Source organism: Petaurus breviceps, unplaced genomic scaffold, assembly GCF_028583685.1.
Source record: "Petaurus breviceps papuanus isolate PSGF00001 unplaced genomic scaffold, PetGlider_PUasm1.0 164, whole genome shotgun sequence".
NCBI lineage: Eukaryota > Metazoa > Chordata > Mammalia > Diprotodontia > Petauridae > Petaurus > Petaurus breviceps.
This window is the reverse complement of record NW_027185735.1, coordinates 6,373,047-6,394,191: the sequence shown is the minus strand read 5'-3', so window position 1 is coordinate 6,394,191 and position 21,145 is coordinate 6,373,047. Positions and strand designations below refer to the sequence as shown.

The 21,145-nt window shown below is 39.5% G+C and overlaps 1 protein-coding gene and 1 long non-coding RNA gene across 5 annotated transcripts in view; one reads left to right on the top strand and one right to left on the bottom strand.

Annotated features, from left to right (window-relative positions):
* Positions 1-3,572: 3,572 nt before the first annotated feature.
* Positions 3,573-7,831, bottom strand: LOC138156818 (uncharacterized). The gene is made up of 2 exons (XR_011167227.1): positions 7,487-7,831; positions 3,573-4,603 (listed from the first exon to the last, which is right to left on the bottom strand). It is a non-coding gene; the product is annotated as an uncharacterized lncRNA (long non-coding RNA).
* Positions 7,832-8,048: 217 nt separating this feature from the next.
* RALGAPA1 (Ral GTPase activating protein catalytic subunit alpha 1) overlaps positions 8,049-21,145 on the top strand; it is a 323,542-nt gene continuing 310,445 nt past the window's right edge. The window contains exon 1 of one of the 4 annotated variants that reach the window (XM_069082259.1): positions 8,049-8,459. In XM_069082259.1, the coding sequence (XP_068938360.1) occupies positions 8,354-8,459 (106 nt within the window). In that variant the 5' untranslated portion in view covers positions 8,049-8,353. The remainder of the gene's footprint in view (positions 8,460-21,145) is intronic. The other 3 variants (XM_069082260.1, XM_069082261.1, XM_069082262.1) reach the window with 3 other exon arrangements.

Sequence of the window (21,145 nt, the reverse complement as noted above, 5' to 3'; positions counted from 1 at the left end):
GCCAGCCAGGAGGTCTAGTGGAGACACCCCCACCCCCACCACCTCTCCAAAGAATTCTTTAGCATGCCCTGGTTGAATTTCTAAATTTCCTAAAATTATTCACAACAGTTATACATATGTATATAAATATATAAAATGTGTGTAAATAATCACTACTGTATTCTAAGTATTCGTTTGAGAGGAATTTGGAAGCTGAGGCCCCTCAGGGCTAATTCATATATTTTGAGTATACCTTGGCAGATTGACTTCCAGATACTTTTTGTATATTATACTTATTTTGAATGGGACTTCCCCCTAGACAATTTTCTCCTGGCTTTCGTTATTGTGATTGTTAATATGATTGATTTTTGAGGATTCTATATCCTTCTATTTTACCAAATCAATTGTTTTAATTAGTTTCTTTGTTGATTCTCTGGGGTTTTTTTTAAATAAACCATCATATCATCCTCAAACAGAGATAGTTTAATCTCATCCTTTTTTTTTAATTTAAAATCTTCTATTTATTTATTTAGTTTCCATTTTCAACATTCATTTCCACAAGATTTTGAGTTACAAATTTTCTCCCCATCTTTCCCCTACCCCCCACTCCAAGACAGTGAGCCTACTGAATACCCTTGCCCTAATCTGCTCTTTCTTATATTCTCCCCCATTGCCCCCCCAACTTTCTAGTAGGGCAAGATGGATTTCTATACTCCAGTGCCTGTATATCTTATTTCCCAGTTGCATGTAAAAAACAATTTTTTTAAACTTTGATTTCCAAATTCTTTCCCTTCTTCCCTCCTCACCCACCCCCACTGGGAAGAAAAGCAATTCAATGTAGGTCGTACATGTGTAGTTATGCGAAACATTTCCATAGTAGTTATATTGTGAAAGACTATATTTCCCTCCATCTTATCCTACCCCCGACTTAATTCTATTTTCTACTTTGACCTTGTCCCTTTTCAAAAGTGTTTGCTTCTAACTGCCCTCTCCCCCAATCTTCTCTCCCTTCTATCATTCCTCCCCATCTGTCCTTCCCCCCTACTTTCCTGTGGGGTAAAGATACCCAGTTCAGTGTGTATGTTATTCCTTCCTTAAGCCGAATTTAATGAGAGTAAGGTTGACCCATTCCCTTTCACCTTCCTACTCTTCCCCTCCATTTTAATAGTTTTCTTACTCTTGCCTCTTTATATATGAGGTAATTGACCCTATTCTATCTCTCCCTTTCTCCTTCTCCTAATATATTCCTCTCTCACCTCTTAATTATATTTTTTAGATATCATCCCTTCATATTCAACTGATCTTATGCCCTCTATGTATACATGTACCCACATATACACACTCATATAAGTATATACACACATACAAACTCCTATACATACATATATATGTATGTATATGTATATATATATATATATATATATATATATATACATTTATATTCCTTCAACTATCCTCATACTGAGAAAAGTCTCATGAGTTACAAATATCATTTTTCCATGGAGGAATATAAATAGTTCAACTTTAATAAGTTCCTTATGATTTCTTTTCCTGTTTACCTTCTCATGCTTCTCTTGTTTCTTGTATTTGAAAGTCAAATTTTCTGTTAAGCTCTAGTTTTTTCATCAAGAATACTTGAAAGTCCTCTATTTCACTGAAGGACCACATTTTCCCCTGAAGCATAAAATTATACTCAGTTTTGCTGGATAGGTTATTCTTGGTTTTAATCCTACTCCTTTGACCTCTGGAATATCATATTCCAAGCCCTTTGATCCCTTAATGTAGAAGCTGATAGATCTTATGTTATCTTGATTATGTTTCCACAATACTCAAATTGTTTCTTCCTGATAGCTTATAATATTTTCTCCCTGACCTGGGAACTCTAGAATTTGGCCATGATATTTCTACGAGTTTTCTTTTGGTGATCTTTTTCAAGAGGCTATTGGTGAATTTTTTCAACTTCTATTTTGCCCTCTGGTTCTAGAATATCAGGGCAATTTTCCTTGAGAATTTCTTGAAGGATGATTTCTAGGTTCTTTTTTTGATCATGGCTTTCAGGTAGTCCAATAATTTTTAAATTATCTCTCCTGGATCTATTTTCCAGGTCAGTGGTTTTTCCAATGAGATATTTTACATTGCCTTCTATGTTTTCATTTGTTTGGATCTGTTTTATAGTATCTTGATTTCTCATAAAGTCATTAGCTTCCATTTGCTCTAATCTAATTTTGAAGGAATTATTCTCTTTAGTGAGTTTTTAAAATTCCTTTTCCATCTGGTCAAATCTGCTTTTTAAGGCATTCTTATCCTCATTGACTTTTTGGGCCTCTTTTGCCATTTGAGTTAGTCTATTTTTTAAGGTGTTATTTTATTTAGTCAGTCTGTTGACTCACTTTTCATGATTTTCTTGTATCATTCTCATTTCTCTTCCCAATTTTTCCCCACTTCTCTTACCTGATTTTCAAAATCCTTCTTGAGCTCCTCCATGGCCTGTAACAGATTCATATTTTTCTTGGAAGTTTTTGATGCAGGAGTTTTGACTTTGTTGTCTTCTTCTGGTTCAATGTTTTGATCCTTTTTGTCTCCAAAAAAAGGATTCTAGGATCTGATTGTGCTTCCTCTGTTTGCTCATCTTGCCAGCCAATTACTTGACTTTTTTGAGCTCTTTTCCACAGTAGAACTCTGCTTCCAGAGTGGAGAGAGCTGTGTCCCAAATTACTAGGGTTTCTGCAAATGTTGTCAGAGTTATTGTCAAAGCTATGAGGACACCCTCTCTATAGCCACCACAGGCTCTGGCACAATGGCATTCCTCACCTCATGAATATTACCCAAGACTTCGACCCAGATCGAAGTAGGTCAAAGCAAGAGCGATTACCCTCTGAATGGTTGCTTGGTCCCCCTATGACCTGAAGGCCAGGTGCTTTCGAGGCAGTCATGTGGCAGCAGCTGTAGCCACCACTCCTCTGTCATTTCTGTCACCCTGGGGGTAGGAGCCGAATGGTGTTCTTCTCTCATTCTAGATCAACAGGGTTTCCCACTGACCTTTGACTTTCTCTTTGGCATTTATGAGTTGAGAAATCTAGAAATTGCCACAGCTCCCAGTGATTCACTCTCCTGAAGTCTGCCAGGTCTGTGCTGCTGGTTGGGGCCACCCTAGGACTAGGCCATCTCATCCTTTTCTATGTCTGTCTATGTTTTTAGATTCTTTGTGGTCTTACTGTTAGCCTAAGATAATGTCAAATAACAAAGGAAAGGGTATATCCTTACTTTACTCCTGTCTAAGTATATTATCTTTTCAACTTGATCTTTCTCCAGAGTTACAGTCATATCTTTCCAATTCCAACACCCAAAATTCAACATGCTTAAAACTGAATTTATAATATTCCCACCAAAATTTGCTCCTTCCCTTACCTTCTCTATTTCTGTTGATGCCCCATTTTCATAGTCAGTCAAATAAGTTTGGATTTATTTTTGCCTTATCCCTCTCCTTCATCCCACACATCCAAATCACTTGCCAAGTCTAGTCAATTAAACCCTCTTCACTTCTCTCACATGATGTAATGTAATGCCAAGGAAAGGCAACTTCCCAAGGTTCAAAATACCAGCATAGGTGCTCTCCATTTTACTCAGTGACATCCCAAGAACAGAGAAGATCAAAACATGACAGCATTCAAAATACAGCATTTACTAAGTGTGATTAAATAATCTCCAAGTACTACCCCACCCCGGGACCTTACATTCATTCAATCAATTACAAAGTCCCTGTTCTAAATACTACTCCACCCCTAGGCTGTACCTTCATTTAGTCCATCACAAAACCCCTCTTCTCAAATGGAGATTAGTTTCCAAACATAAGTAAAGTACATTCATTTGTTCAACCATAGAACACAAAAAGGTCAAAAGTTCCCCACCCCTGGATCACAATTGAATCTACCCCAGAGTTACAACAAGTTTAAGCACAGCACTTAATACCCAAAAGGAGGTCTTTTCTTCATCTTGACACAGGCAAGTTCTCAGCAATCTTAGTTCCTGGGGAGACAAGGATTAGCAAGGCCACAAGATACATTGCCAGTCTCTTCATTAATTCATCCTCTGTCTGCAGAACAGTCCTAGAACCCCTGAAAACATTAGCAAAACCCTCTCCCAGGATTTCTGTAAACATACAACAAAAAAAATCCTTCTTCAGGTCTTCTGAACCAACAGAAAGGTTCCCAGACCCCTGCAACAACAGCACTGTCCTTCACCAGTGGATAGTATTCACTCTCTGTCTACAGGACAGTCTCAGGAGCTCTTAGCCAACAGCCAGGTTCCAGGACTTCTTCAACAGGACTGTCTTTCACCAGTGGACAAATCTGGCAAAACAACATCAAAACAGACAGACAAAGTACCAGCAAAACAGCCATGTCTCCTCAGTCCTTGGCAGCTCAGGGGGCAGGTCTCAAAAGTCCAGGGCGATTCAAAGTGGCCCTCAGCAATCCTCTCAGTCTCTCTCTGCCTCCATGAGGGTGCTGCTTCCAAAAAGTTCTTCTGCCTCTCTCTTGTGTCTCTCCAAATCTATGTCACCAGCTCCTCCCAGTCCAGCCCTCTCTTCACATCAAGTCCATACCACAGGTGGGATTAACAAGCTCTGGGTTTTAACACAATCAATTTGAAAACCAAGCCAATACAGGGGGATCTTTATATTCCATTACTATCACACATGATCACAGGATCAAAGGTTTAGAGCTACAAAGAACCTTAAAGGCCACCTAGTACATCTTTCTCATTTTACAGATGAGGAATCTGAGGCTTAGATAGGTTAAGTAACAAGGTTATACAGCTATTTAAGAACCAGAGTTGAGATTTAGATTCAATGTGTATATGATTCTGAATCCAGTGCTCTTTCCACTGCATTATGTTCTTTCCTTTTCACTACAGCTACTTCACTTATGTCCTTATCATTTCTCATTCATGCAAGTTTCCTAATTTCCTGCTTCTAGTCTCTCTCCTCTCCAGCCCACCCTTCACATAGATGCCAAAGTAATTTCACTAAAGCCCTATTCTGATCTTACCTCTCCTTTACTCAAAAACTTTCAAAGGTTTCTCAATGTTTATCTAGTAATATGTATCTTCCTTAACCTGTAATATAAGGCCTCCTACAATTTTATTTCAAAGTATTTGCCAGTTTTATTTCATAGCACCCTTTTCCTGTATACTTAATGTTGTTGTTCAGTCATGTCTGATTCTTTGTTACCCAATTTGGGGTTTTCTTAGCAAAGATACTGAAGTTCTTTGCCATTTTCTTTTCAGAATGAGGAAACTGAGGCAAAGAAAGTTGAGTGACTTGCCTAAGGTCACATAGCTGGTAAGCAAGCAGCTGAAGCAAATTTGAACTCAGGTCTTCCTGATTCCAGGACAGGTGCTCTATCTGCTTTACCACCTAGCTGCCCAATAATGTTCCAGCCCAAATGTACTGTACCCTTAGTCCTATCTTCCTTTGTCCGGTATTCATGCCCCATGGCTGAAATGGAATCCCCTATACCTCAACTCTACTTCCTGAAATCCCTTGAGTCCTTCAAAGCACAACTTAGATGCTGCCTCCACCATGAATTCTTTCTTGATTTCCACTTGGCTAAAAGTATTTTCTTCCATCATAAATGCTATTTATTACAGTATTTTTGACTGCAGTTCTTTGTACTTATTATAATATGCCTTGTGTCATTGCTATTTGTATAGAATATTCTCTTCTCCCTGCCCCATTAAATTATAAGTTCTTCCAGTGTGTTATACTTTTGTAGCTCTAGTGTCCCTTCCTTTAAGGTTATATTCCACTATCTAATAATGACATAGTATTTATCCTGGTTTCTCAAAGGCTATGCCAGTAGAAGGTAAACTCTGCCTGGTGCTACCAAGCTAAAAAGACTTTGAGTACAGCCAAGACAATAGACTATCATCACTGGACCAGTCTCTGACTATAAAATGAGAGATGCATGTCATTACCATTAGTTTAGCCACGAGATTTTCCAATTTTTTGACAATTGAGATGAATTATTATCTCCTAAGGTAAGGGGTTGCAATTTGTGCTAGTGGAGTAAGTACTCACATCAATTAAATCATAGAGTTGTTGAAGTATTAAAGAATGGCATATGGCCAGCATTTTGGTACACTGTCTCACATGTCTCTTTAACTGAATGAACATAAACTGAAGCATAATTGGTAAATACAGATTATTAAGCACCCACAATATTGCAGACACTGCACTAAGCAATGGGAATACAAAGAAAGCTAAAAGACAGCCCCTGCTTTCAGGAAGGTTACAGTCTAGTGAAAGGAGACAACATGCAAACAAGCTATGTACAAACAAGCTATATGCTAGGTAAATAGAAAACAGTCATAAGAAGGAAGGTATTAGAATTAAAGATTGGGAAAGCCTGTCTGTAGAAGGTGATATTTTAGTTGAGATTTGAAGAAAGTCAGGAGGTAGAGATGAAGATGTGGGGGAGAGTCAGTGAAAATGCTTGGAGGTAGGAGTTGGAGTGTCTTGGTTGAGGAATAGCAACAAGGGTCAGGGTAACCTGGATCAAAGAGTATGTGTAAGGGGTAAGAAGACTTATGAGTTATGGGATATGAAGGGTTTTGACAGACCAAGGATTTTTTATATTTGAACCTGTGAGACAGAGCCACTGAAGTTATTGAGTGGGAATGGGGTGACAAGGTTGGACTTTTGCTTTAGGAAAACCACTTGGAAGCCAGAATGGAAGATAGATTGGAGTGGGGAGAGACTTGAGGCAGACTCACCAACGAGCAGTCTGTTACAATAGGACAAGGGAGAAGAGATGAGCACCTTCACTAGTGTGGTTGCAGTGTCAGAGGAGTGAAAATATCAGAGGTACTGAAGAAAGAAACCACAAAGGTGAAATCAATAGGCCTTTGCAACAGATTGGATATGGGGATGAGAGAGAAAGAAGTCAAAGATGATACATCTAGGTTTAAAGTTGGAGGAACTGGTAGGATCATAGTGCCCTTAGGGAAGGTATGGGGTGAGGGGGACTGAGTTCAGTTTTGACAGTTTTCTCTTCTGTAAAATGTGGAGGTAGCATGAGAAGCAGCTGTGGTATAGTGGCCAGAGTGGTGGACTTGGGCAGAATGGCAGACTTGGGAGTCACAAAGATCTGGGTTCACAATCCTAATTCAGACACCTATTAGCTGTTGAGGACTCTGGGCATGTCATTTAGTCTCTATCTGAGTCACCTGTAAAACGAGGGGCTTGGACAAGGTAAACTAGATACTTTATAAATCCTTTTTCACTACTAAATTTCCATAGCTCCGGCAAGATGATTATGACTTGTAAAGTATTTTTAAGCAAGTGCAATAATATAGTTTATTCTAAAAATGTTTAAAGTAATTGTGGACATTGAAAAAAATCCTCATTCTGAGCAAGATAGATTTGTAAACCTAATCTATAAATCTGCAGAAAATGAAAGGCCGGTTCAATCAGTATTCTTTGCTTTGACATCTAGTATATACTCACATTCTGTTTTGAGGTTCTGAAGAGTAATTTTTTGCCAGAAGAGCATGCAGACAGTGGAGAGATCATCCCTAAAATAAAATGTACCTACTATTAATGGTCAGAAGGCAGCACTTTTACTTAGAAGCAGCTATTTATCTTCCAGAACTATCTTTCTTTCTCCTTTGGCTGGGCACACCACCACATAAAACCAAATATGGGTTAAGGACCGATATGACCTCACGCCAGCATGATGTAAGAGATTAGTGACGACAGAAGGCTGTTGCCATGGGCACCATTCGCCACCGACGGCAGAGTCGTGAAACCCTACCGCAGCTCTTAGTTTCCAGGTTTGGCGCTGCCCGGTGGGCGGTGCCTAAGAAGCCTTTAACCTTTAGGGGGCCCTAGGGAGAGTGAAGGGAGGGCTGCTGTGGCTGCGGGCCTCCGCCTCCGCCTCCGCCCCTCTGGGTCTGGGCCTTCCCCCCACCCCAACCACACCCCCGCCCCCAGCCTGAGGCGGGGAACTGCGGTAGGCGAGAGGAAGTCCGGAACTAGGAGGTGGAGCGGGAGCTGCAGCGGCTGGAGCGGCAGCAACAGCGGCGGCGGCGGCGGCGGCGGCGGCGGCTCAGGCCCGGCTCCCGAGATTCGTTCAGGGCCTGGAGGGAGGATCCGCCATATTGGAGCCGGTGTCGGCGGTGTCTCGGGCCTGCGGCGGGAGGCCGGAGGAGACGGAGGCCGCGGACCTGGCCTCGGCCTGGGGAGTTTGGCTCTGCAGGGGCCCCCGAACCCACCGCCCCGAATGAGCCACTGACGCCTTTTATCGTCCCGCCCCACTCCCTCCACTTTCCGCCGCCGGGACAGGGCCCGGCGGGGGCCAGAGGCGGCGGCGGGATGTTCTCCAAGAAGCCGCACGGGGACGTCAAGAAGTCCACTCAGAAGGTGCTGGACACCAAGAAGGACGCACTGACCCGCCTCAAGCACCTGCGCATCGTGATAGGTGAGGCAGCGCGGGGCACCGCGGCCCCGGGGCCGGCGGGACCCCGGGGTCGCCTCCTCTTCCTCCTCCTTCTCCTCCTCCTCCGCCCCTCACTGTAGAATCTCTCCCGTGTTAGCCTATTCGGGGCGCCTGTGAGGGGGGGGGGGGGGGGCGGGGCATTTCTCCTGGGAAATAGCAAGGAGAGGGTATTGCTCATCTTGGGGAGGGAAGACTTGGCAGAGACTGAAGTTAAGTAGAGCATTAATATAAGGTGGCATTTAGAGTTCTGTGCAGGGCCTAACGCATTTTTGGTGTTGACTATGTTGATTACTTTTGCAAAGTAATACATCATCTTGGAGACTGGACTACTATTGTCATCTCCGTACAAGGGAAAGGCAATACTAAAATAACCTTTTACTTCTTTAAGATACTAATCATCCTCTTGTCTTCTATTTTAAGCTTCGTGACTGAGGAGGATCGCAGAGGGGGGTCAACTGCATATACCTCTCTGATAAGTGGGTGATGCCCATAGTTCTCTTGTGAAAGGGCTTCTTCCAACTGTTAGTTCTGGGGCACCTTATGTCATTTCCTTCCGAAAATGAGGAAATCTACAATCCCAAAGAAGTTTGCTTCTTTGAGTTAATGAGATATGTTTTAGGGATTTTTGTGTCAGGTTTTTGTTTCTTTTAAATTAGGTGGTCTGTCATTTGTCCTGCATTACCTTTGTTAACGCAGGAGCACTAAACGGGGACATCACATTGTGTTTTGGGTACAGTGTTAAATCATGAATGAACTCTGGGTGTTTGGCTGGACAGTGTTTGACCCAGTTCTTGAAAATAAGGTTTACTAAAACACTATGAACAATGCAGTACTTGTGCTAATGTAGAGTAAGCCCCTCCTTCCAGGTAGCAGTTTGTCCTTCCTTATCACAGTGAGATATGAAATAGTGAGAAATTTTGTGGCCAATTAATAATTAAATTTTTACAGAAGATAGGTGCTAACTTATACATAAAATCTGAATCTTAGAATGCTTTCAGGATAGAAATGTAAACGAGATGTCAAACACTTTTATAAATGTTAAAACTCTCTATAGATGTATGTAGGGAAGGCAATGTGGCATAGTGTCTATAGCCCCATACTTGTTAGCCAGACCTACGTTCAAATCTTGCTTCTGATACTGTTTAGCTGTATGGTATTGGGGAGGTGGTTTAATTGCTGTCCTATCATCAACTTCCTTATTTGTAAAATAGGGTCACGATTTTGGGAAGATCTAATGAAGCCCTGAATGTAATATTCTTCAAACCTTAAAGTACTTTCAAAGTTTCAATGTTTATTATGAAAGTTATTATTAATAATAAAACAAATTCAATTCAGACTGAATCTTTTTCCTTCCATATAGAAGTATCTTGGTTTTTTGCCTATGAATGAATACTTTGGAGAAAAGATTTGAGTAATGTGGTAGAGAGCAAAATAAATGGTTAAATATAAGAAGATATTTATAACATACATTAGTAATTTAGGAGATTGATACTAGGGGTGAGGTGAACCAGTCAGTTGTGCATAGTTCTGGAATTGTGAATTCTGTAATACCTCTCTTTACAGTTAATAACAGTATTATTAAGCTTCACTTAGTTAACTGCCTCAGTTCTTTAGTCATAGGGGAAAAAAAAGGTTGTAATAGAGAACAGATCAATTATTTAATGCAACTAAAACCACAGTTAGAAATCATTTAAATATATTTTGTGTTGAAGGTCTAGTTTTTTCTAATAAAAACTTCAGTTTCCTTGTAATCCTTTGGTACTGTTGTTTGACTTATTAAAAAAAAATTGAATCTATCTTAGAGAAAATAGTAAAAATACTTAGTATTTTGAGTATCTCTAAATAGAAAAAGATTACATATTTGATCCTCTTGCCTTGTAGGAGTCTGCACTGATCCAATCATTTGGGTAAAATATAGGGTTCAAAAAGTGTAATATGGGGTTCAAAAAGTGTGAAAGTGTTCCCACCAAGTGTAATAATACCTTGGTCTTAAAATATTTATAGTATTAATAGTTATCTTTAGGACAAATAGATAGCTGTTTCCGTGTCTATAGATATATGACCATTCTTAAAATGTTTCCCATTTTCAAACCGTTGCAATTTTTTGTTGTGGCAGTCTTTGTAAAATGTAAGAGTTCTGATAACCAAAATAAGGCCTAAAAATTCTTGTAACTTGACAGTTCCTCAATACCTGTTGTACACTTGATATTTCTGTAGTTTCTATAAACTAGCAAGATGGATATAGATTTGAATAATTACATTGACCTATGTAGAGAAGAAAAAATGAGTTTGAAATTTTATTGGCCATCTTCTTTTACTGTCCCCTTTATGCACTTGTTCATTGAAAAAAAAAAACTTCCTTCAATATAGTCTTTTCAGACACAAATTCAGAGGGAAGGGATATTATTTTTTTTTTATTTACCTAATCATTTGAAGTCCTCATGGTCTTTCCTGGTCTCAGCATTATTTTTGAAACTTGAAGATAAATTTTCTAATTACTTGAGGCCATAGTTAGTATCAGATGAAGATCTAATGTAATTATTACTCCTGGATCTCATCCCTACTATAGGAAAACATTTAATAGAATTACAGAACTTGTCTTTGGAAGAATAATAGGCTTAGGACTATTGTGTTCTAAATATTGTTGCAGATGAACTATTTTTACTGGTTGGAAATTGAAGTTAATTTAAGCTCAAAACAAAGACCTTTCAGTTTCTGTGTATTTGTCCATCTTCCTTTAAAATGTTTATGGTAAAAAATTTTAATCCTCCTCTTTAAAAGTGCTGATTTAGTTAGACAGATATTAATTCATACTGTTGTTGGAGTAGAATATGCTTGTTTTTTGAATGGTTTAGAATAATGGAGTAAAAAGCTTGGAAGAGACCTGAGGCCCAGAGAAGTTAGAGGGTTTACTTAGCTTTTTGACCTTGGGCAAGAGTTAGAGCTGGGATTAGAATGCAGATTTTCTGACTCTTTGATCTCTTTCACTCCAGTTTTGGATGAAAAGGTATCCCTTCTCCTTACTAAGTAGGCCAACCCTCTCTCTGTGTACCTTCTGTATTTTGCAGCAGATTACCCGTCACTTTCTCTTCAAACCCTCCCTATCTATTCCTGGCTCCTTACCTGCCACCTCCATATGTGTCCTCTACTCTTACTTGAACCTCACCCACTAGTTGTCTTCCTATATCTCTCCTTTTTATGATTAAATTTTCTGGGAAGACTGTATTCTTCTGTGATCTCTTTTCTTACTCTCTTTTAAACCTCCTGAAGTCTAGCTTTCAGTGTTGTCATTGAACTAAAACTGTTCTCTGCAGAGTTGCCAATGATCGCTTAATTGCCAGATCGGACGTCCTTTTGTTTCGGATAATCTTTCTTTCCCTAGATATTCTCTCCTCTTAAGGATTTTGTGACACTGATTTCTCTTCTCTGCCCTGATCTTTTTTAATCTCTTTGCTAGCTCTCTGCCATACTCACTAATCATATAGGGCTCTTGGACCCTATTCTTTTTAAAGAATAAAAATGAAAGAGATTACCATAAAGAGGGTTAGGGTTGCTCTGGAGACCCCAAAATACCAACACACTGGGTCCTGCCAAATGAATTCGATTCAAGTCTTCTCAGCCAAAGAAAAGTAAAGTTTATTAAAAGTTTGCTTGTATTAGACACAGAGTAAGTCTGTGCTAGGTCTTTCTATGGCGCTCTCACATACAGAGGGAAGATGGGGTCTTACATACAGAAACTTGTGGGAGGAAAATTGGGGTGGTCTAGAGGAAGAGTTTGGGGAGTGTCTTCAGAAGTCAGATGAGGTCTATGAGTGATTAATGGTGGGAAGTTGCTGGAGGCTACCTGAAGCTGACTGACAATGGTGGGCTAGGACAGTTCTAGGGTAGATTGATATTTTGATAGGCTCAAGGGTAGAAAGTCTAGTAACAGAGGTTTGGGCCCAGCCACAATGTAAGGCTTAAGGCCTCATGCAAATGCCTCATCAAATAGGATGATTTAATCAAAGTTCAAGAGGGGTTCTCAGAGCCTATACTTCAAAGATTCAAGGAGAGCTCAAGGGGATTCTGCACCTCATCATTCCCCCCTCAAACAAATGGGACCCAAATTCCTTTGGGGTGAAGGGCGAAGGTCTCAGCTTTTGAAAGTGTTTCTTGCTGGCAAGGGACGTAGAGCTGTCCCTGCCTCTCTGGGTCTTGTTCAAGGGGGTCAGACTTCACATTCAAGGCATCAGACTCTGGAATGTGGATGATGCCAGGTCCGGTGGGCTGGAGAACTTGGATTCAGTCAGAGATTTTCATAGCCTTACTGCTTGATGGCTTGAACCCTGGAGGAGACAAACCTGGTAAGGAGGTTAAGCAAATGGAGACCAAACAGGCACCAGATAAAAAAAAAAAATTGAGAAAAGACCGATGATCTCTTAATTGCCAGATCTGATGACCTTTCATTTTAGATAACTTTTGTTTCCTAGATATTTTCTTCTCTATCTTTTCCTAGATATTCTCTAGATTTTGTGGCACTGATCTCTCTTCTTTGCTCTGATTTTTTTTTAGTCTATTTGCGAGCTTTCTATGTCATTCTCACTAATCATATAGGGCTCTTGGGTCCTATTCTTTTTTTTTTTCTTTGCCTATTTCATTTGGTGATTTCTATTTTCCATGGGTTCGATCATCATATCTCTTCTGATGATTCTCAGATCTGTTTATCTAGCTCTATACTTTCTCCTGAGGAATGGTCCCTTTTCACTCACTGCCTCTTTGATATCTTGAACTGTATATCCTGGAGGTATTTCAGACTCAACATAATCTAGTTTTTTTTCCCCTCTACTCTTCTTATTAAAAAAACTAAGGGGGAAAAGTCTTTTAACGAATAAAAATAGTAAAATGAAATTAATTCATACAGGCCACATATCCAAGAAAGTATGTTTGTTTTTGTACCTTGAATATCATTTCTTATCAAGAGGTGAGGTAACATTTCATATGTCCTCTAGAGAAATGGTTGGTCATTACATTGATATGGGTTCTTATGTTTCTTTACAATGTTGTTGTCCTCCTATAAATTGTTTTTTTTTGGTATGCTTAGTTCAGTTCATACTTCCAGGATTTTCTAAAATTGTCTTTTTTTGTCATACAGCAAAATAATATTCTGTTGCTTTGATATACTACTATTTGTCCAGCCATTTCCTGATTTCCCTTTTAGACTCTAGTTCTTTTCTTTTTCCCACTTTTAATCACTGCTTTTCAGGATCAAGAAGTTTATTAGTTGAACTACTATTCTTCACTATGATCTTTCTTCTTAAATGCCCCATCTATCTCTACTTACTTAGCTGTTGAGATTGTTGTATTTCTGCATCGAACTCTACATTCAGTTTTTTGCTTGTTTAATCTAGGAGTTTGGTTTATATGATGTCTTCTCTACCTCTTCCTTTTTTGTATATCTTCTCACACATTAATTATGAGAACTAGCAAATTCCTACACCCTTTTTCCTTCTTTGTATACTGCTGTATTACTTTATTCTCCCTTCCTTTTCCTGTTTTAATACCTTCAGAACAGAACCAGTTCACCTCTGTTTTCTTATTAACTCACTCTAGGTTCTGAAGGGATACTTTTCTTCTCTTACTATAGAATGTTACTGCATCATCATGGCTCTTTCCAGTTGCTCAAATAAATTTACCTTAAAAAGGTAAACTAGAAATTTCTGTTGATTGGTGTATTTGCATTTTTCACTCCCTGTTCAGCTCTTTTTTTTTTTCATCCGAAATTCTTGACAGTTTTCTATGTAAAGTCCATTATTTTTTTCTTTTATAGGATTAGATTGAGCTTTTCACAGGAAATTAAAAGCCTGTCTTAGTTGAAAGGCTCTTTTTCCTCTTAGAATATCGTATTCTAATATCTCTCATTTATAATAGAAGCTGCCTGATACTGTGCGATTCTGACTGCAGTTCCTTGGTATTTGAACTTGCAAGTATTATTATTTATTTTTTTTTTTTTTGGAGTGGGGAAGGCAGGGCAGTTGGGGTTAAGCGACTTGCCCAAGGTCACACAGCTAGTAAATGTTAAGTGTCTAAGCCTGGATTTGAACTCAGGTCCTCCTGACTCCAGGACTGGTGCTCTATTCACTGTGCCACCTAGCCGCCTCGTTGCAAGTATTTTTTATTTGATGTTGGAGCTCAGGAGTTTTTTTGCTGTGACTTTTTCTTTTGGAATTTCTTTTAAGAGGGGATCAATGGATGCTTTCTACCTTTACTTTGTCCTGTATGTCTAATAACTCCAGGCAGTTTTCATTTATGATTTCTTAATTGACAGTCTCTAGGCCTTTTTGTTGTTGTTGTTGAATCATGGCTTCCAGGAGTACTTTATTCTTTTTTTTTTAATTAATTAATTTTTAGTTTTCATCATTCAGTTCCACAAGCTTTTGAGCTTTAAATTTTCTCTGCCTCCCTCCCCAAGACAGCGTGTAATTTGATATAGGCTCTACATATACATTCATATTAAGCATATTTTCACATGAGTCATGTTGTAGAGAAGAAATGGAACCAACGGAATGAACCAGTAGAAAGAAGAAACAAAACAAAACAACAAAAAAAGGGAGAGGGCAAATAGTATGCTTCAGTCTGCATTCAGACTCTAATTCTTTCTCTGGATACCATTTTAATAGCAAAGTAAAATAGCATTTTACATCATGAGCCTTTTGCAGTTGTCTTAGAATTTTGCATTGCTGAAAAGAGCTAAGTCTATCAAAGTTAGTCATCATACAATATGGCTGTAACTGTGTACAGTGTTCTCCTAGTTCTGCTTACCTCACTCAGCATCAGTTCATATTCGTTCCAGGTTTTTCAGAAATCTGCTTGCTCATCATTTCTTACAGCACAGTAGTATTCCGTAACATTTATATGCCACAACTTGTTAGCCATTCCCGAATTGATGGGCATCCCCTAAATTTCCAAATCTTGGCCACCACAAAAAGAGCTGCTATAAATATTTTTGTACATTTGGATCCTTTTCTCATTTTTATGATCTCTTTGGGACATAGCCCTAGAAGTGGTATTGCTGGATCAAGGGATATACACGTTTTTATAGCCCTTTGGACATAGTTCCAAATTGCTCTCTAGAATGGGATCAGTTCACAATTCCACTAGCAATGCATTAGTGTTCCAATTTTCCCACATCTTCTCCAGCATTTATCATTTTCCTGATTTGTTATGTTAGCCAATCTGATAGGTGTGATGTGGTACCCTCAGAGTTGTTTTGATTTGCATTCCTCTAATCCATAGTGATTTGGAACATTTTCCATATGACTGAATAGCTTTAATTTCTTCATCTGAAAATTGTCTGTTCATATCCTTTGACCATTTATCAATTGGGGAATGACTTGTATTCTTATAAATTTGGCTCAATTCTCTACATATTTTAGAAATGAGGCCTTTATTAGAGACACTGGTTGTAAGAATTCTTTCCCAATTTTTTCTTCCCTTCTAATCTTGGTTACATTGGCTTTGTGCAAAACCTTTTCAATTTAATTAATCAGAATTATCCATTTTGCATTTCATAATGTTCTCCATCTCTTGTTTGGTCATAAATTCCTCTGTTCTCTATAAATCTTCATACATCTATTCCTTGCATTCCTAATTTGCTTATAATATAAGCCTTTATATCTAAATTGTATAGCCATTTTGACTTTATTTTGGTATAAGGTGTAAGATATTGGTCTATGCCCAGTTTCTGCCATACTGTTTTCCAGTTTTCCCAGCAGTTTTTGTCAAATAGTGAGTTCTTTTTTTCCCTTGATGATCAATATTTATTTGTCCTTAGCAATTTTTTTAATTTTTTAATCAAATGCTTTATTAACTTCTAGTTTATATCACTTATTTCTGCAAGATTTTGAGTTACAAATTTTCTCCCTGTTTTTCCCCTACCCAAAACCCCAAAATAGAGATCCCAGTGGATATCCCCTCCTCCAATCTGCTTTCTCCCTTAACTTCTCCCATACCCCCTCCAACTTTTCAGTAGGGCATGGTGGATCTCTATGCCCCATTGCCTATATATCTTATTTCCCAGTTACATGAAAAATAATATTGATAATAGTATATATGTATGTATGTATACATATATATATATATGTATACATATATATGTATGTATACATATATATGTATGTATACATACATACATACATATGTGTGTGTGTGTGTGTGTGTGTGTGTGTATATATAAACATGTGATTTTAAAACTTTGAATTCCAGATTCATTCCCTTCCTCCCTTTTCACCCACCCTTACTGGGAAGATAAGCAATTCAATATAGGTTGTACATGTGTAGCTATGCAAAACATTCCATAGTGGATATATTGTAAAAGACTGGCTATATTTCTCTCCCTCCTATCCCACTTCCCACTTGTTCTATTCTCTACTTTGATCCTAGCCCTTTTCAAAAGTGGGTGCTCCCAACTTCCTTCCTCCACAGCCTGCCCTCCCTTCCATCATCTCCTCTCTAATCCCCTTCCCCCCAGTCTCCTGTAGGGTGAGATAGCCTATTTAGTGAGTATGTCATTCCCTCCCTAAGCCAAATTCAATGAGAAATAAGGTTGACCCATTCCCTTTTGCCTTCCTGTTCTTCTCCTCCATTGTAATCATTTTCCGTTGCCTCTTCTATATGAAATAGTTTACCCCATTCTGTCTCTCCCCATCTCCTCTCATTATATTCCTCTCTCACCTCTTAATTTCACCTTTTAAATATCATCCCTTTCCATTAAATTGGTCCTGTGCCCTCTATCTATGTATATCTGTAAACATATATACACACATTCACATATGCATTCATAAGCCCATATACCCTCCTATATAGACGTATATATGTATGTGTGTATACATATATATGTATACACATATATATATGTATACACATATATATATATGTATACACACACACATTTCTATTCCTGTCAATTATTCTCATACTGAGAAAAGTTTCCTAAGTTAAAATTATCGTTTTTCCATGTGGGAATATAAATAGTTCAACTTTGATAAGTTCCTTATTGTAGCGTTCTGCTACGTTGTGTGGGTAGGTATACTCACCTCAACAGGCTTCGGACATCTCCGGCTCCAGCTATCGCTAGAGAATGACTCCACAGAATCCAAGAAAGGTACACTTTTCTTTATTAAGGACTAGAGGTTACATCTTCCATCCCGAACTACCCCCGACTGCCTCTGCCTCTCTCCGTGTCGTCCCTTATCTCCTTTTTTCTAGCTGCTCCTCCCCTTCACTCATCCGGGCCACAGCGAGCCAATCGTGCGCCGCCCCAAAGAGGAGGAGGAAAGCCAAGCCACACCTTACTATGTGGTCATCCCATGATGAAACACTAGGGCCTCACCCCGTGATGCCAACTCAGCACTTTTGGAGACCCCGTGACGGGACGCCAGCGTCCCGTCCCGTGGTGCATCCTTGGCAGCGCTCATGTGACCTTTGGCCCCTCACGTGCCCTCCCCAGGCGACCACGTGCACTCCTGTTAGCTCCAGACCTCACCGGCCTTACACCTTATGATTTCTTTTCTCTGTTTACCTTCTCATGCTTCTCTTGCTTCTTGTATCTGAATGTCAGATTTTCTATTCAACTCTGGTTTTTTCATCACAAATGCTTGAAAGTCCTCTATTCCACTGAATAACCATATTTTCCCCTGAAACATGATACTCAATTTTGCTGGGTAGGTGATTCTTGGTTTTAAATCCCAGCTCCTTTGACCTCCAGAATATCCTATTCCAAGCCCTTTGATCCCTCAGTGTAGAAGCTGCCAGATCCTGTGTTATCCTGATTGTGTTTCCATAGTATTCAAATTGTTTCTTCCTGGCTTCTTGTCATATTTTCTCCTTGATCTGGGAATTCTGGAGCCTGGCTATAATATTCCTAGGAGTTATATTTTTGGGATCTTTTTCAGGAGGTGATCATGGATTCTTTCAACCTCTGTTTAGCCCTCTGGTTCTAAAACATCAGGGCAGTTTTCCTTGAGAATTTCTTGAAGGATGATTTCTAGGTTCTTTTTTTGATCATGGCATTCAGGTAGTCCAACAATTTTTAAATTCTCTCTCCTAGATCAATTTTCCAGGTCAGTGGTTTTTCCAATGAGATATTTCACATTGCCCTCTATTTTTTCATTTGCTTGGATCTGTTTAATAGTGTCTTGATTTCTCATAAAGTCACTAGCTTCCATTTGTTCCATTCTAATTCTGAAGGAATGATTCTCTTTTGTGAGCTTTTGAGATTCTTTTTTTATCTGGCAAATTCAGCTTTTTAAGGTGTTCTTGTCCTCATTGCCTTTTTTGAGCCTCTTTTGCCATTTGAGTTTGTCTATTTTTTATGGTGTTATTTTCTTCAGTCAGGTTGTTAACTCTTATTTCATAATTTTCTTGCATCGTTCTCATTTCTCAATTTTTCTTCCACTTCTCTTATTTGGTTTTCAAAATCCTTTTTAAGGTCCTCCATGGCCTGTAACCAGCTCATATTTTTCTTGGAAGCTTTTGGTGCAGGAGTTTTGATTTTGTTGTCTTCCTCCTCTTTCATGCTTTGATCCTTTTTGTCCCCAAAATAGGAGTATATAGTTGGATTACTCTGCTTGCTTTGCTTCCTTTGCCTGCTCATGTTGTCACTCAATTACTTGACTTTTGGCCTTTTTGCCACAGTAGGACTCTGCTACCAGACAGGGGACCTTTGTCCCAAACACTGGTTTTCTCATTTGTTGAAGGTATTAGTTGGGTGCCCTCCCTGAAGCTTCCACGGGGTCTGGCAAGCTGGTCACACACCCCAGGACCTCCACCCTAGACTGCAATCCAGATCCAAGCAGGTTAAAGCAAGAGTGATTACCCCTCAGACTAGTTGCTTTGTCCCCCTACAGTCTGTAGGCCAGGAGCTAAAGTAGCCACTTGGCTGTGGCTGCATGACCTCCATACCTCAGCGGCTTCTCGCCCCGGGGGCAAAGGCTGCCTGCCCGCCTCAACTCCTGGATCCCAAAGTCCACACTGCACTGACCTCTCAGTTTGTCCTTAGCATATATGGGTTGATAATTCTGGAAACTGCCACAGGTGTTGGTGATCTGAAGTCCCTCCAGCCTGTGGCTGGTAAGGCCTGCCCTGGGGCTAAAACCTCTGTAAACTTGGTGGGGCTGGAGTCAGCACTGGACTCGCTGCTCCCTGCCCCCCGGCCAGGCTGTCCTCAGTGTGAGGTTAGCTTCTTTGTGTCATTTTGTGGGTTCTGTAGCTCCAAAGTTTGTTCAGAGTCACCTTTTACATGAATTGGAGTTGGTGGGAGCCCAAGCCACATGGAAGTCCTGTTTCTACTCTGCCATCTTGACTCTGCCCCCCAAATAGTGAGTTCTTATCCCAGAAACTGGGGTCTTTGGGTATATCAAACAGTGGATTACTGTAGTTATTGACTGCTGTGTCTTGTGTACCTAACCTATTCCACTGATCTACCACTCTGTGTCTAAGCCAGTACCAAGTAGTTTTGATGATTGAGGAGTCTATTATTCTTCTACTTTTTGTTGTTATTTTTTTGCTTTTTGGAGGTTAAGTGGGGTTAAGTGACTTGCCCAAGGTCACATGGCTAGCTTTGTGTTAAGTGTCTGAGTCTGGATTTGAACTCAGGTCCTCCTGGCTGGTGCTCTATTCACTGTGCCACCTAGCCACGCCAACCCTTCACTCTCTCTTACCCCTACTTTATTCATTCAGTTATCAAGTCCCGTTGCTTCTAGCTGCATAACATCTCTTATACTCTTCCCTTGTCCCCTTCTCTCTTCTGATACTGCAACCACCATGGTGCAGTGCCTCATCACCTCACATGTGGACAGTTATTGCAAGTAGCATTCTCATTGATCACTGTGACTCAGGACTTTTCCCCATTCCAAGTTAACCTCCACTCACTCACCTGTCAGATCAAACTTCTTAAATCTCAAGTCTGATCAGATCACACACATACACACACACACACACACACACACACACACACACACACACACCTCTTCAGTAAGGGGCTCCTTGTCACCTCTAATTTCTATATTTCCCATCTTATTACATCCCCTCCACATTCTCTATGATCTAGTGACCCTGGGTTTGTTTGTTTTTTTCTGTTCCATACACATGTCAGTATATCTTCTAATTCTGAATGTTTTCACTGGCTGTTACCCATGCCTGACATTCTTTTCTTTCCTCATTTCTGCCTTCTGGTTTCCTTGGATTCCTTCAAGTCCTAAGTAAAGTCTTTCTTTAAGAAGCTTTTCCCAGTCCTCCTTAATCTTAGTGCTTTAACTATAAAAGACTTTTACCATTTTATGTTGTATAGATATTATTTGTACATTGGTGTTTCCATTTTGTCCTAACCATTAGATTGAGAGTAAGGCTTATTTTTTTTTTTTATCCCTGAAGCTTAAGTGCAATTCTGACAAATAGTAAATACTTAATAAATAAATACCAGTTGACTCAATATCCAGAATAGGGGTCAAAAAACTTAATATTTTAGTCTTTGTGGGCCAACAGGCACAATTGAGGCTATGTAGGTACAAGAGATAAAACAATTTTCACAGTTTTTCAATTAATGAAATTCAAAACATAGTAATGGAATATAATTTTGGGGGGTAATATAGTTCTTCTGATGAAAAGAATGGATTTTTTTTTTTTTAGGATTA